This window comes from Rhipicephalus microplus, unplaced genomic scaffold (genome assembly GCF_043290135.1).
Source record: "Rhipicephalus microplus isolate Deutch F79 unplaced genomic scaffold, USDA_Rmic scaffold_14, whole genome shotgun sequence".
Classification (NCBI taxonomy): Eukaryota; Metazoa; Arthropoda; class Arachnida; order Ixodida; family Ixodidae; genus Rhipicephalus; species Rhipicephalus microplus.
In genome coordinates, this window is record NW_027464587.1 from 38225240 (window position 1) to 38239697 (window position 14458).

At 42.9% G+C, this 14458-nt stretch overlaps 1 protein-coding gene across 2 annotated transcripts in view; it reads right to left on the bottom strand.

The window, feature by feature from the left end:
• The window catches only part of Cdc14 (cell division cycle protein 14), a 79561-nt gene that overhangs the window by 23215 nt on the left and 41888 nt on the right, over nucleotides 1–14458 (bottom strand). Inside the window, exons 9-12 of one of the 2 annotated variants that reach the window (XM_075882997.1) lie at nucleotides 12841–13117; nucleotides 8079–8206; nucleotides 6538–6753; nucleotides 3039–3266 (exon numbers count right to left, since the gene is read on the bottom strand). In XM_075882997.1, coding sequence (XP_075739112.1) covers nucleotides 3251–3266; nucleotides 6538–6753; nucleotides 8079–8206; nucleotides 12841–13117 — 637 coding nt within the window. In that variant the 3' untranslated portion in view covers nucleotides 3039–3250. Of the gene's footprint in view, nucleotides 1–3038; nucleotides 3267–6537; nucleotides 6754–8078; nucleotides 8207–12840; nucleotides 13118–14458 lie in introns of those variants that run through there. The other variant, XM_037431793.2, reaches the window with a different exon arrangement.

Consider the following 14458-nt stretch of genomic DNA (forward strand, 5'->3'; position numbering starts at 1 on the left):
TCGAGATGTGAGAGTTGTTCATCAGCACTAGTCCTGTGCACTTTCTCTTCGCGCATTGTTTGTGCTTGAGCGGCGCGTTGCACATATGGAATTGCTTGCCCTTCTACAAGTTACATTGTGATTTTTGCTATCGCATTCATTGCTTTAGCCTCGCCACAAAACTTTTTTTTCACATGCATTTTCACAAAATGGAATCATGTGCACCCACGCTGCATTACTGCTTTGGAAATGGGAAGTTTGGCAGGTTGACACACCAACCTACCAAATTTAGGCGGTCGCGATGTGGATATCAGTGTGCACCACTGACAAATTTCAAAGATTTTCAAGGATGTCAAAAATTTCCAGCACTTTCAAGAGCCCTGAAAACGCATTTTTCAAATTTAAGGGTTTTTAAGAATTTTAAGGACCTTTACGTACCCTGTTTTAATTAAATGTCTCAATTGTTCGATCCAGGCAAAATAATTTTTCTCTTGCATCTAACAATGCCAACACTAGAGCAGACGATGGAATTTCTTCAAAGCAAGCTTTTTAACACTGTCGTGTTAGATGTGGCAGGCTCCAGTGCTGTAGCAAACGCGAAGCGCTACCTATAGATATCTGTGCAGCTCTGCCGCTTCACTTCAATGCATGGCCACACTGGACACGCGGGCACATAGATCAATGTTCATTCTAAAATTGGACATCCCTGTACACATTTCCTGAATGTGATTTCTTTTTTATTTTGAATGCATTCACACATGGAGTTACATGCGCTAATATAGTAAACCTTGAAGTGCAATGCATTTTACTGCTAGTATCTTATGACTAGGTTTGTGTGACTAGTCAATTTTAGGTTCAAAGCAAATAGTGGTTAGGTCGGAAAATTTAGAATCCAATTAAAGTAGTATATATCACATCTTAAACTGAAAAAAATGAGCCCATTTGTAATGACCCAATTATTCGACATATTTTTTAAAATTGAAACGAGGCCTGTGCACATGTTGTTTACCTTACTTACAAAAGTGGCAGGATTGCACTTTTAAAAGAACGGTGGTTATAAGCTATAAAATAGAATAATTTTAAAATTTACTATTTTTGGAGCATGTAAGCCACTGTGACAAGCTTTTCAACCAATTAAACGATGAACCGATGAGAGGTAATGTGCATATATAACGTTGAACGGGAGTTTCAGGTCACTGAATTTTCCCTGGATAGATGCACTCACAGTACCGAACCCCTCCCCTGCGATGAGACCAACTCTACAGGGGGAATTACATGCGGGGTAATATACACATATTTGTTCATTTTGAATACTTCAAAATTTTCAATAATTTAAATTCAGATTGAAGCGAATTTGAATACTATGATATTTGAATACTTGTGCAAGCCTACGTGTCCCACTATAATTCCAACCCTGCAGCTTTACCAATTCACTTCAAACCAAAAATGCAGAATTTGCATTGACTAGTTTTATTTTTTTTTAACAATGTACCAAGCTAGGTTGTGATTATAAAAAAATGCTCATTCTTCCATTACCATGCACAACTTATGCTTTTTGAACCATATGATTGTAAACTGCTCCAAATCGTTATTTTCTTTGAACTTGGAATTTACCCTTTGACCACTTTAAGACAAACAAGACGCATGAATACACGCATGGCCCTACACACAACGGTGTCCCCATGCCTTGATTGTTTTCAGTGTACATACACAGCAGAACCTCATTGATATTTCTTCGGAAAAAACACGGAAGGTAAACGTACAATCCGGGATAACATACAATCCGAATGTAGCAAGAATTGAAGCTGACAAGTCCAAATAGAGGTGTAAAGACGAAAAAAAAAATTAATTTCTAAAAAAAAAACAGCAATTTTCTGCTGCAGCCTTTCACCCTTGTATGAGAAAAGCTCCTTGTGCCTACATTGTTGACCCTTGTCCACATTTTAACTTTTTCGTGCAAAAGAAGCTTTGTAAGCTTCCATTCCCACAAGAGCTTCCGCGAAGGTAGCCGGTCAGTGCCTGCTTTTATTCTCGCTGCTGTCTTCCGGTGCCTCGTCCTCCACCTCCGCAACAGTGTCGCAACATTTAGCTGCTCGCAAATCGAGACAAACTTGGCGAAGAGTTTATCTTTCATTTTTTATGCTGAAAGGTGCGTGGCTAACATACTTAAATGCGGAAATCTTGTAAAAGAAGAACATACTGGCAGACAGCAGCAACGCGTGAGACGGGGTCGGGAGAGGAGACAGATGTGGCGGCACGTTGTGTAGTGAAAGCAGCGCATGCGTCTCGTGCCAAAGCGATGGTTAGCTCCGTAGTGTTCTCTAGGCTGTTGTAGTGTAGAACGATCGCATTTTCACGTACCGTGCTACGGATGAAGGCTTTGCAGTTCTCAGCGAAATCACGCCAAGGTGCTAGCTGAGAAAGAAAAGCACTGTGCTACAGAAAATAAAACGCATTTTTCGAAAACAGTTTGAAGACTTTGACAGCTCAGACTGGTCCTTGAGTGGTTCACAGCCAGCTGCAGGAGTGATGGAGAGAAGGACCAGGCATTCGAAGAGAGCGCGGAGGGGACGATTGAGTATAAACGCGGGGGCCAAGGGGTGACAAATGCGCGCAGCAATTGAACCGACTCTGCCACTTGCCGCTTCACAACCATGCGAGAGCAGTTTTTTCCACCCCTGAATGAGAATTTTTGTCCGCGGAACATATCATATCACTGCAGTTTGCCGCAATGCTGAATGCTGCTGCCGAATAACCGTATTTTTGGGGAATGCATTAGGCAGAATGTATTAAGACATAGTGCTATGGAAGCATTTTTGTTTTCGTGATTTTGAGCGTAGGAGCTGGGAAATCGTATTAGGCAGAAACTTATCAACAAGGTTCTCTTTACATGTGGTTAATGTGTTTACTCAATTGTGTGTGTAATGTTATGTATGTATATATTATTATGTATGTATAATCATTGTGTGTATATAACTATTATACACTTATATATGTGGCTACAACCCCTAATGTAATACCCGCCTTCAAGGAAATAAAAGTGAAGTCTTACAATATCATTCCAAAGTAAAGGAATGTTTAGTGAGCTATAGGAAGAAGTCAGCAAATAAAAGCGCCAGAAAGAAAGTAGAGGCAAGCAGAGGTCAAGTGAGGCAGGCGACAGGACAGCTTTCTTTTGGAATATTGTCGTCATGGCGATGAAGGACACAGGATGAGGAGGAGCAATTTGGGAGAGGAGAAAGCACGGCAGGTGGTGGTGGGAAAGGCATCATCACATATGGCCATGGCTGTGCAGGAAACAGAAAAGGCAAGCAGGCACACAGTGAGACATGGACAGCAAAAGACAAGATTTTGTGAACAAAAATAAAATTACAATAAAACTGCACTTGTACAGCCCTTATATGAAGGTTCTGGCATTTACAGCTAAAAATTTAGATACCTAGGCATTAAAATTTCCTTTTTTACAGCTTTGTTTGTAATATTGTGAACTGTCACCGTGCTGAACCAAACTCGGATTCAAATAGGACATTACTCTCTCTTTTTTTGTTCCTTAATATAATGACTGCTATGAGCAACTGCTTGTGATGCTTATGTTTTCCTGTTTATATGCGGCTGCAATGACACACCTGACACACCGTTCATCAGGCAGGGCTGTTCTGGCTGCGGTGTGCTTAACAAGCCTTTCATGTCTGTGAGAATTCACAGAAAAATAGTAATGAGGAAACTTGCCGAGTCTCTTTACGGTTTGCACGCATTTCACCGCCTCAACTTGAGCGTACGAATTGAGCCGCAGACCTGACAAGTACGCAACCGCATTTCCCCAGTATGTAGTTGAAGCATTACGCAAGTGTAGTGAAGATGAGTGTAACCAACATCGTCCCTTATTGAGGCGAACTCCATTGCAAAGTGTGCGAACCTGTGAGTGAGTATGCCGCCTGTAGCCTTATCTGAAAAAAAGCTCGATATTCTTGGGTGTGGGCAGCGATGTGCTGTTATATTGTATTTACTTGCGTAATCCTCACACTCGCATGGTTCTTGCAGTCCATGCACTGCCCAACAAGAATGTGATTTTATTTTTTGCGTGAGTAATCATTGCACCCCCAAAATTGCAGCCAGAGTGTTGTCTGCTCCTTTCAACCACTCATGATAACAGCACAAAACACTCTCGCACAATTTCTTAAGCATTATCAATGTAAGGAACACCAATCCAATTCAAGCTAAGCTTAAGCGGCAAGTATGTGTTGTGGCATGTTACTGCACGTTGTGTCCGTTCTGTGGTTAGGTTACGTGCAGACACCGAAGCTACACGGCAGCTTTTAAGTAAGAAGTGATTGATTATGCATTAAACAACGACAACAGGGCTGTCGGCACTTTGAAAGCGATGAGTTTTGTGTTTGCTACTGGAAATGGCAGTACGAGCAGTTGAGAGCCACAAAGATGCGCTGGGCATTCGGTGTGACTAAGACCAGGATGTATGGTAAGACTATTTCGTCGGAGGGTAACTGTGGACGATTCCGTGTTAGATGGCCATCGTCCCAAGGTTGACATCACACGCTAACCTTTTGCGGGCTTCCGTGACGAACGCTAATGCTACACTCACAAGCTTTGCATACGGTGTTCCAAAACTCCTCTCCTTGATTGCAGCTTTTGTGTCTCAAATAAACCTTGCCTTGTGTAGAACCTGAGATTTTATTGTTCAGGTAAGTCTTGATTAGTACTTTTCAAAGCTTATAGCTAGTTGCTAGCACGAGAATCCTGATTTGCGGCCACATTATTTTTTTTTCCCTCGCTCCGCAGGTTTTCGCAAAAATTTTGCCTTCGTAATTCTCGCACACCCCAACTTTCAATTGATTTTCAATCAAAAAAGTGAGAAGATTATGCGAGTAAATTCCGTATAACTGTTGTTTTGACAATCTGCTAAAAGCTACATTTTCTGTCACCTGTGCTGCATCACATGCTAACAGGTTTTTGTCATGTGCGTGGTTCACAGGTTTAATCAAGTGAACTATATACTATTGTGCTGTACAGTCATGCAATAAACAAAAGTTGGAAGTTAAGCGCTCATCTTGTTGTCTGTATTTCCTTTCTTCACAGGGTACTTTTTCTTCATGTTCAAACAGAGCTGTGCTATAACCTTGCAAAGCCTGATGTGCTGATTTCAGAGCCCCTCTTGTAGCCACTGCACCTGCTTTTATTGTGGCCACTGCTTGTAAGCATGCAGGAGGTGTCCCAATGCGCCGTGTTTGGAGGCCGCTTTTGCCTCTGCTGCACCAGTTGTTACATGATCATAGAGGGTGGTAGCGCGCTTTTGGCTGGGACAGCTGGGCAGAGCTTACGCACTGTGACGTCGTTATAAGAAACCCACATATATTGACGGCGCCTACATCTGTTCACAAACATGAAATAAGTCTACAGATTGCCTCTGTGAAAACAGTTCAATCTTATTTCCACTCGCTTCAGCACATCTAAAGAATTCTTTTCGCATTCTTTTTTACGCCGCACTGCACGAGACATTCAGAGCTGGCAGCAAAGCAGTAAAACAAATCCAATTAGCTCCCCAAAAAATCTAAAACAACGGGTCATATTAGCCTTTGTTTGAGTCGAACATGCTGCACTATCCAAAGAAATGCTATTCTAATCTAATACAAGTTCTGGCTTTCTTTTGTGGTATGTCCCTGCAGTAAGCTACTGCATGACTGCAAAAGTGAATTGACTAGGCTCCTAGTCAAAGATATGGCTTACTTCAATCCTGAAAAGTATACCTGCATTGGCCGCAATCACCAAAAGCCACACCTCCACCCTCTATACTGGGAGCTCAAAATACCTCTTAATTATTGTTGGGGTATAAATCCCCAAAAACCACCATATAATTATGAGAAATACCATAGCTGAGGGCTCCGATAATTTCAACCACCTGGGTTTCTTTAAAAGGCAGTCAACAGGCTCAGACATTTTTTACCCCCCCCCCCCCCCCCCACGCAACCAAGCTTGGCAATTCGTAGAGTGCGGCGATCACGTCTTCTGAATATTACAGCGCTGCGCGCCCTTGAGCCTCCTTTTCAAAAAAGAATTTCCACACATTTTTCTACACCTGACCAATCCTCCTTTCACTCGCAGTGACGCAAAGTCGACAACTTCACATGCACGCAGCTCGTCGATTCGTCTAAACCAGTCATAACGATGGGCTACGCCTTCCCCTCTCTATGAGAGAGAAGGGTGGCGATGCCGCGCAAAATATTGAAACCAGCTGAAGCTGATGTTCTAACCCATGCAACTTCCTTATTATAGCACATATTCGCAAAATTCTTGCGGCGGTATATTCACAAAGCCGAAGTGCACATTTTACTCTTTATAGCAATTTTCAGATTTCCGGGTTGTTTACTGGCCCTTTAACAAACACCCAAATCTAAGTGAATGGGCCTCGAGAATTTTTGCCTTCATTGAAAATGCAGTCCGTGGCTGGGATTCGATATCGTGACTTGCAGGCCACGCATTCGAGCAAGAGCTGATCAGCTCCGTTGCTAAGTAGCTCATAGACAACAGCTGGGTGCCACCCACCTGCGCGCAGGAGGCGAGGTAGGGGAGCGGCGACGCCCTGTTGCGTTGACAGTCGCAGCGGGCGTACGGTTACCAGTTCGCAGGGACTTCACCGGGGAGGCGTAGCCAAGAGAGGGGGCAAATGGTCCCCCCGGGGGCGACATTGCGGTGCCCCCGCCACCTCCACCCTTCAGGGGCTGAGAAGAGGCTCGCCGCTGTGGGCGGCCCTCCTCACCACTGCAAAACAGAGATGAAGACACATTTCGGCATCCACACGTAACAACCAACATTACAGCAAAATCATAGAAAAGTGTAAGTGAAGGCCAGTAGGCAATTCCCGATTAGCAAAGGAACAGATCAGCAAACTCCCTCATGAGCAGACTCGCTCAGACCTTGACTGAGCCAGAAGCCAGAAAGTCCAGGTGAATTTTCAGTGAGCAAGTCAGAACGAGATGCAATAAAAAAATTTGTAAATTTGAGTACAAGCAAGCTTGGTAGGTATAATTTTTGGCTAGCCTGATTCCAAGTGAGCCCTAAGCAGAGGATATATTTCCTGACTGAGTCTAAGTGGGCTCCACAGTTTTTCTGACTGATGATCAAGGGCAACCGCAAAAGCACACAGGACAAAGACAACGCAAAGCAGTACTGAAAACTGTCCACTTAATGAAAGAACAGAAACAGGTTCCATGTAAAACAACATAAAAATAAAATGATGAAAACACAGGTCAACCGTCAAAAAAAGTGCTGTTGAAACAACAAGGCATTTATTCGGTAAGCAAGTGTCAGTATCGGTTCATGTCATCACCTCCTGTGCCCTGTTCGACTTTGCAATAATCCTTGCTAATCACAGCGAATCAGTTCTGAGGAGGTTTGGGATGTGCACAAAATATTGTGAAATGTACAAGCTGTAATGCACTGCTTTCGTGGCTCAACATTAAAAAAAAGCTTGCTTAACACTGATTGCCCACGATATGAAAACAATGGCATCTATTCAAGAGACAAGGACCGAACCATTTACACAAAACAACACAGGCCCTGAACTGCAACTGTGAATTTTGTTGCTTTGCAAGTCATATTTGCTGCCTGTGCCGAACAACATGCATGCAGAAAAGGAAGTGCAAGGATGAGATGAGCGCAAAAAAAAAAACATATAGGAAAGTTCACACTGTCAATTGATATGTGGACTTAACAGGTGCCCATACTACATTTCACACATCAGGTGCAACGCTGTGGAAACTATGCAAGCAGTTTAGTCAGCAATATGTGCAGGTACACACGTCTTGCACGAGCGTGAGAGGTCACGGCTAATTGAGAACACTATAACAGGGTTTCATTCCTAAAGCATGAAGAATCGGCCTTTATCAATCATTCAATATGAAAAAAAAAATCCTATTAGGGGCAGTGAAAGCGCTGATATATTACTTGGCATGATTTCGACTACTGCTTCTGCGTCTTCCTAGCTTCCATACCATTGCATCTGATACATGAAACGAAATATAAGAAGGAGGTGTGGCAATGTCATTACGGGTTTCAACACAAGTGGCATGGAGCAGGAAACTCACGTGAGTGCCGTGCCAGCTGTGAGGGAGCGTGGATGTCTCCTCTGTGCCTTGATGCGCATCAGCTTGTCACCCTGGGTGAGGTCTTCTTCGGAGTCACCTGCCACAGTGTTGTTGTTGGCTCGGTCCACCTGCACAGTGAAACCACGTCCTGTTTCTCAAACCATAGAACCATTATGAATCTCATTACACTCATTAAACGAAGCCTGAGGGGACCAGGAAAATATGTTCTATCGGACAGACGTTCCGTTTAAAGAGAAAGAAACAGGATTGCAGATTTCAGGTGTGAAACCAATTATATAAGATGTAGGTGCTCTTTTTAAGCGAAGTTCCACTTAAAATGCTTCCATTGATTAAGAGTCTACTCTATATTTTATTTTATGTGCAGTTGAAATAATATTTACAGTCAAATCTCACCCTCTTTCTCAAATGAACATGCACTCGTTCCATAATATTGCATTTGTTTTTTGGCATTTATTAGAGCATTCCGTGACCCCGAATGTATACCCAGGACAGGTAAGAGACCCACGTGATTAACCATGTACGATTTTTTTTTGCAAATTTTTAATATTCTCACTACAACGACGCTTCCAAATGACAAATAATTTTTTAGTGGTCCCATGAGATTCATTTTAAAGAGATTTAAATGTACCTCTATGTACAGTCGACTCTCGTTAATTCAAACTCGAAGGGACCTCTGAATTTTATTTGAATTATCAAAGAGTTTGAATCATCAGAAGTTCTCAGATAGATATCTTGGTGAGGTGACACCACACATTATGATTAGTTATTATTTTATCACATTTAAAAATTTTTCAAGTGTTTTTAAGCCCTAATTGCACGCAGTGAAAAAAAGCAGAGGTGTAAAGTCTACAAGTTTATTGGCCATTTACTGCTGATCAGAGCTTTTAAAGAAATCGTGAATGCCAACTGCTTCATTGCTATAAGTATGTGCCTGCAACACAAAACTCTCTATACCACTTGAGAAGCATGACAGTTTACCATACGTGTAATTCAATTCAAATGTTTGTTTACTTGCAAAGTCTTTTTTTTTTTTTTTTGAAGGCCTCAGGTGCTTACTATTCTTTTTTAGACTGTTAGAATTTTATAGGCGTGTGAATTTTTAAATAGTCGTGGGAAAGCATCAGGGTATTTTCTGCTATGGAACTGCAAAAAGCGGCTTTTAAATACATTTATAGAATAGAGGGCCAACCAAAAAATTTAATTTTGTTTGAATTAACAGAAAGTATGAATTGTCAGACTAAAATGCTGTAAGGCGAGGGGATACAATCTCCCCAATGCTATTTACCGTGTGCTTACAGGAGCTTTTCAGAGGCCTAGAATGGGAACAGTTAGGGATAACAGTTAATGGAGAGTACTTCAGTAACCTGCGCTTCGCCGATGACATTGCATAGCTAAGTAACTCAGGGGACGAATTGCAACTCATTATTACGGAGTTAGACAAGGAGAGCAGAAAGGTGGGTCTTAAAATTAATCCGCAGAAAAATAAAGTAATGTACAATAACCTCACAAAAGAGCAGCGCTTCGAGGTAGGTAATAGTGCACTTGAAGTTGTAAAAGACTATGTCTACTTAGGGCAGGTAATAACCACGGAGCCAAACCACGAGATTGAAGTAACTAGAAGAATAAGAATGGGATGGAGCACATTTGGCAAGCACTCTCAAATTATGACAGGTAGATTGCCACTATTCCTCAAGAGGAAGGTATAAAACTGCTGTATCTTGCCGGTACTTAGCCACGAAGCAGAAACCTGAAGATTTGCAAAGAGGGTTCAGCTTAAATTGAGGACGACGTAGCAAGCAACGGAAAGAAAAATGGTAAGTGTAACCTTTAGTGACAAGGAGAGAGCAGAGTGGATTACAGAACAAACAGAAGTTAAGGATATCATAGTTGAGATTGACAAGAGGAAATGGACATCGGCCGGGCATGTAGCACGTAGACAGGGTAACGGCTGGTCATTAAGGGTAACTAACTAGATTCCCGGAGAAGGCAAACGGGTTAGGTGGAGACAGAAGGTTAGGTGGGCAGATGAGATTAAGAAGTTTGCGGGTATAAATTGGCAGCAGCAAGCACAGGACTGAGTTAACTGGCAGAACATGGGAGAGGCCTTTCTCCTGCAGTGGACGTAGTCAGGCTGATGATGATGATAATGAATTATCAGAGTTTGAATTATCGAGAGTCTCCTGTATTTAAAACATGTTCTTGTGTGAAAGGGGTGGTACACGAGGTCCCCTTCACGTGCGAACACGTTTACGTGAGCCAAACTGGGCGATATCTTAATATTCGTCTACGCGAGCACCACAGCTCATTGAAAGGTACGCCGTCATATCACTTGGCATTACATTGCCGTCAGTGAGGCTGCAGTCCACTGTTTGAACAAACAGCTGTGCTATGTCAACACAGAGAGCAAGTAACCCATCAAATAACTGAGGCCTGCATCATACGAAAACAGGGCTCTAAATGTGCGAGTCAACCATCTGTATACATGATTGACGCAGGTATATGACTGTCGCAAACATGATAATCATGAGATGCGTGCCATGTAGGAACATGACTACATACGACGCGCATGATGCGCTCGTGACCGTTTCGCTAGCTTCACACGTACCAAACTTGGTATTATGTGACTCGAACGAACAACAAAGGTAAATAACATTCAAACAGGATAATCATGACATGCTTGTCATGTAAAACATGACTACATGCTACGCTCATAGCGTGCTCACGGTCGTTTCACTAGCTCGACATATACCAAATTCGGTATCACGTGACAAGAATATATGACGAAGGTAAATGACACACCCAAACATGACAATCATGGCATGGAAGCCATCTACGGCATAATTTACGTCCATCTCGTAACATTGTGCTGAATGCAAAGTGACATATCAACCTTCCTCCTTCGTGCTTCGTATATCACCGATTCCCACTCTAGGTGAAATCTGCCAATTTCCTTTTCTTGCAATCTTTTAACCTCAATAGTGGTATCTTCAGCGAACTTGAAGGGCACCAAACAGCATGTGCTATGACATTATGACACACTTTTCCAACTTCGTGGCAACCTTGCATTACGACAACGCTGCCATTAACATTGCAGTAAGTAGTTAACATTACAGCAATCTACCACCAAAGCATCAAAACAAACTGTCAATAAAAAGATTAACAACAAAATATGGCCGTCACCTCGTGATTCCTATGAGAATTTACTGTACAAAAGGTTGCCTACATTTTGCGTTACTTGAAGTGCGCGTGGATAGCAAGCATGAAAAGCAAATCGCAGCTGAAGCAAGAATCTGGGGTTCTACCATGTTCCGTAAATCGTCACCATCTTTTCAGGTTTTTCAGAAACCTGCGACGCGATGGCGACAAATGGCCCTTTGGGACAGCCATGGCAACAGCAAATTTTGCTGTTGTCACTCGAAAATCGCGTGCATATGGATAGGCCATAAAGTTTCGTATTCGCAGGAAGCGACCGTCTGTTGGCGCGGGCAGTTTCGTGACTCACTCGCTAAATGCTAGTCAGCTACGATGTCTCTACACTCGCACTGTTTGTGAACTCCACTGTGGCACACAGACAATTAAGACAGGGAATGTGCCATGCACAGATAGGAAAAAAAAAAACAATACAGCACGCGGCAGCGGGCAAAGGTGGCGGGAGGGAGTGAGCCGAGGTGGCCGAGAAGGTTCGACATATTAATAAAAAACTGAAGAAATCCAATGGCCAAGGAGGCGGCAGGTGTCTGTGGGCAAGACTGCAGCAGATGAATGTAAGGGGTGCGTTTATTAGGCGGGAGAAGAAAAATCAGAATTTTGATAAATGAGGTTGGGGGTGCATTTATTGTGCGTGCTCGAGTAAATACGATGAATTACTCGAGTAAATACGATGAATGTATATTTCACATGTAAAGTCTTATAAAGGTGGTTTCACTGCAGTGAAAAAGTGCTAGGCAACGAAATCAACTTGCCAGGTGTCTGTTAGTTTGCATGCAACCTACTCTTTATAAAGGTGGTTTACTGCAGTGAAATGGTGCCAAGTCATGAAAACACATTATATGAGGAGAAATCCACACTGCCGCGAAAGCCCTACATTTAGCTTAAATGAAGCAATCTATTATCACATCAATTTATTTTTCGTGTTTAAAATCTTGCTATACCGACTTATATGCTCTTTAATTAAAAACGTAACGTATCTTACAGGCATCACTTGAATTCTACCAAAACTCAAATCCCACTACAATTAAGTTGTTCTCACTTTCTTTGATGAAAAAAAAATATAAATGGCAGTTGCACAGGCCTCATTTCAATTTTTAGAAAAATTCATTTGTAGGTTAGCTATGTTGTGACAAATATGCCGATTTTTCTGTATAATATGCAATTTATGTACTATTCAAATCAGGTACGAAGTTATTCGACCGAAATTTCTGTTTGCAGCACAGTGGGAGGGACGGCAGCTTCAGGCCCACAGTTGACAGGGTTCGTCATGGTAGCGTTCAGAAGAGCTGGCAACGTTCGGTTGTGAAATTCCAGGTTGAAGCAAAAGATTCCAGCACGCACGCATGAACGCGCACACACACACACACACACACACACACACACACACACACACATGTAACTTTTTCGTGATCCCTTTAAGGTTTGATGCGTCCAGATTCAGGTGCACAAAACCAACTAGGTCGAATATTACACTTGGCTGCCAAGAAAGACACAATATAGTTATGCAGTCACTCTCAAAACATGCTCGCACCTGCTGCTGCTGCTGCGTCCTCTTGTCGGTCAAGTGGAATCGGCCCAGAATGTGGCTGACCGTACCCTCTGTGTCGGACGCCACAGCACGCCGGGGCGACCCCCGCCGGTTGTTGCTCGTCACAGCCGGTGGGGACACGCTACGATTGTGCGGCGACAGTGATCGTCGCATGCTGCCCGTGTTGGCCTGGTTGTTGTTAACGTTGTTGGCGTGCTGCTGGCTGCTGCTCAGCTGAGACCTGTACAGGTCGCCCTGTAGCCACAGGTAGTGCTGCTTCCTGCAAAGGTGGGCTAGATTAGTCCTAGCTCGATTGGGGTCTGGGAAAACTTTGGAAGCTTGTATTAGCTCGGCATAGTTGGGGTTGAAAAAAACCTTTAGGTGGGTGTGCACCACTGAAACTGGACACGCCTCAAAAACGAAAACTGCAGGCATGGGCGTTCCATGAAAACTTCTCAGCCACTGTATTTATTCGATTCAAGGCAAAAAATTTTTTCAAATTTCTTTGTATCAAACTCCCGGGTCGGCTTAGATTCGAGAACTTTCAAAGGGATCTTTCATGGAGAAAATGGTGCACAACTAGCACCACCTAGATGGTAATACAGCCGTTATTAGCTAAGTCAACACCTGGCTTAAGTACACACGCGAGGCTGCCATATTGATCTTTGTGGCGAGTGTTGAGGCAAGCCATTTGTTATTTCAAGTTGCGCTTCAAGTGGTCTGTGTGTGGCATGGTTCAATGGCACCAAACAGGCGGTGTAATTATAGTGTCGCTTTTACAAGGAAAGTTGCCCTAGCCGCAACGTTGTCATCTAACGTTAAAGCCAAGCGGGGCGACTTTGGAGTGGACAAAAAGAAATGTGCGTCTCTGGAGGGGCTGCAGCGTGGAACGACAACCCGGGAACTTTGAGGCAATGGCATCGAGCATTGCACACTGTTTAAAGACAGCGACAAAGAAGTCTGCGACGACGACTCTGCATGAGTGCGGCATCTTTACGACTTAAATGACTAGAAGGAGCGCAAAAAAATTGACGTCAGGAAAACACGCACAACAGGACTAGTGGCTGTACGTTTCTCGAATTATTTGCATCACGAACCAACTGCTTTGTTTTATCTTCATGTTCGCTAAATATTCTCTCTTCGTAAACGCTGTATTCTCTATTTCGTTTGGGCTACATTTAAGACAGCTATTTTTTTTTTTTTTTCAGGCTTCGGACTTTAGGGGGTTAGCTTAGAATCGGGGTCGGCCTAGATTTGAGTAAATACGGAGTACCACTCACCGACAATCATATCATACTGAATGTGACTTCAATCTTGCACTCATGGTTCATACAGGTACTACAAAGGTCATTTGCATATATTGTAAATGTTTTTCATCTTTCCAGTGTGCATTTTGCTGTTTATCTTTCTCCACCAACAAAACTGTAGGGTTTGCTTACATTGCTGGCTACCAGATATCGCATGCAAAATTTCCACCTTGCTACCACAGCCCACTCCACCAAAACAACACGAAGGAATAGAAAAATGAAAAATAAAGAGACAAACTTTCAGTGAACAAAGTCAACAGAAGGTGCTCACATAGTGTCACAGCGTGGTAAGAGCATATAGTAGCACGAATTCC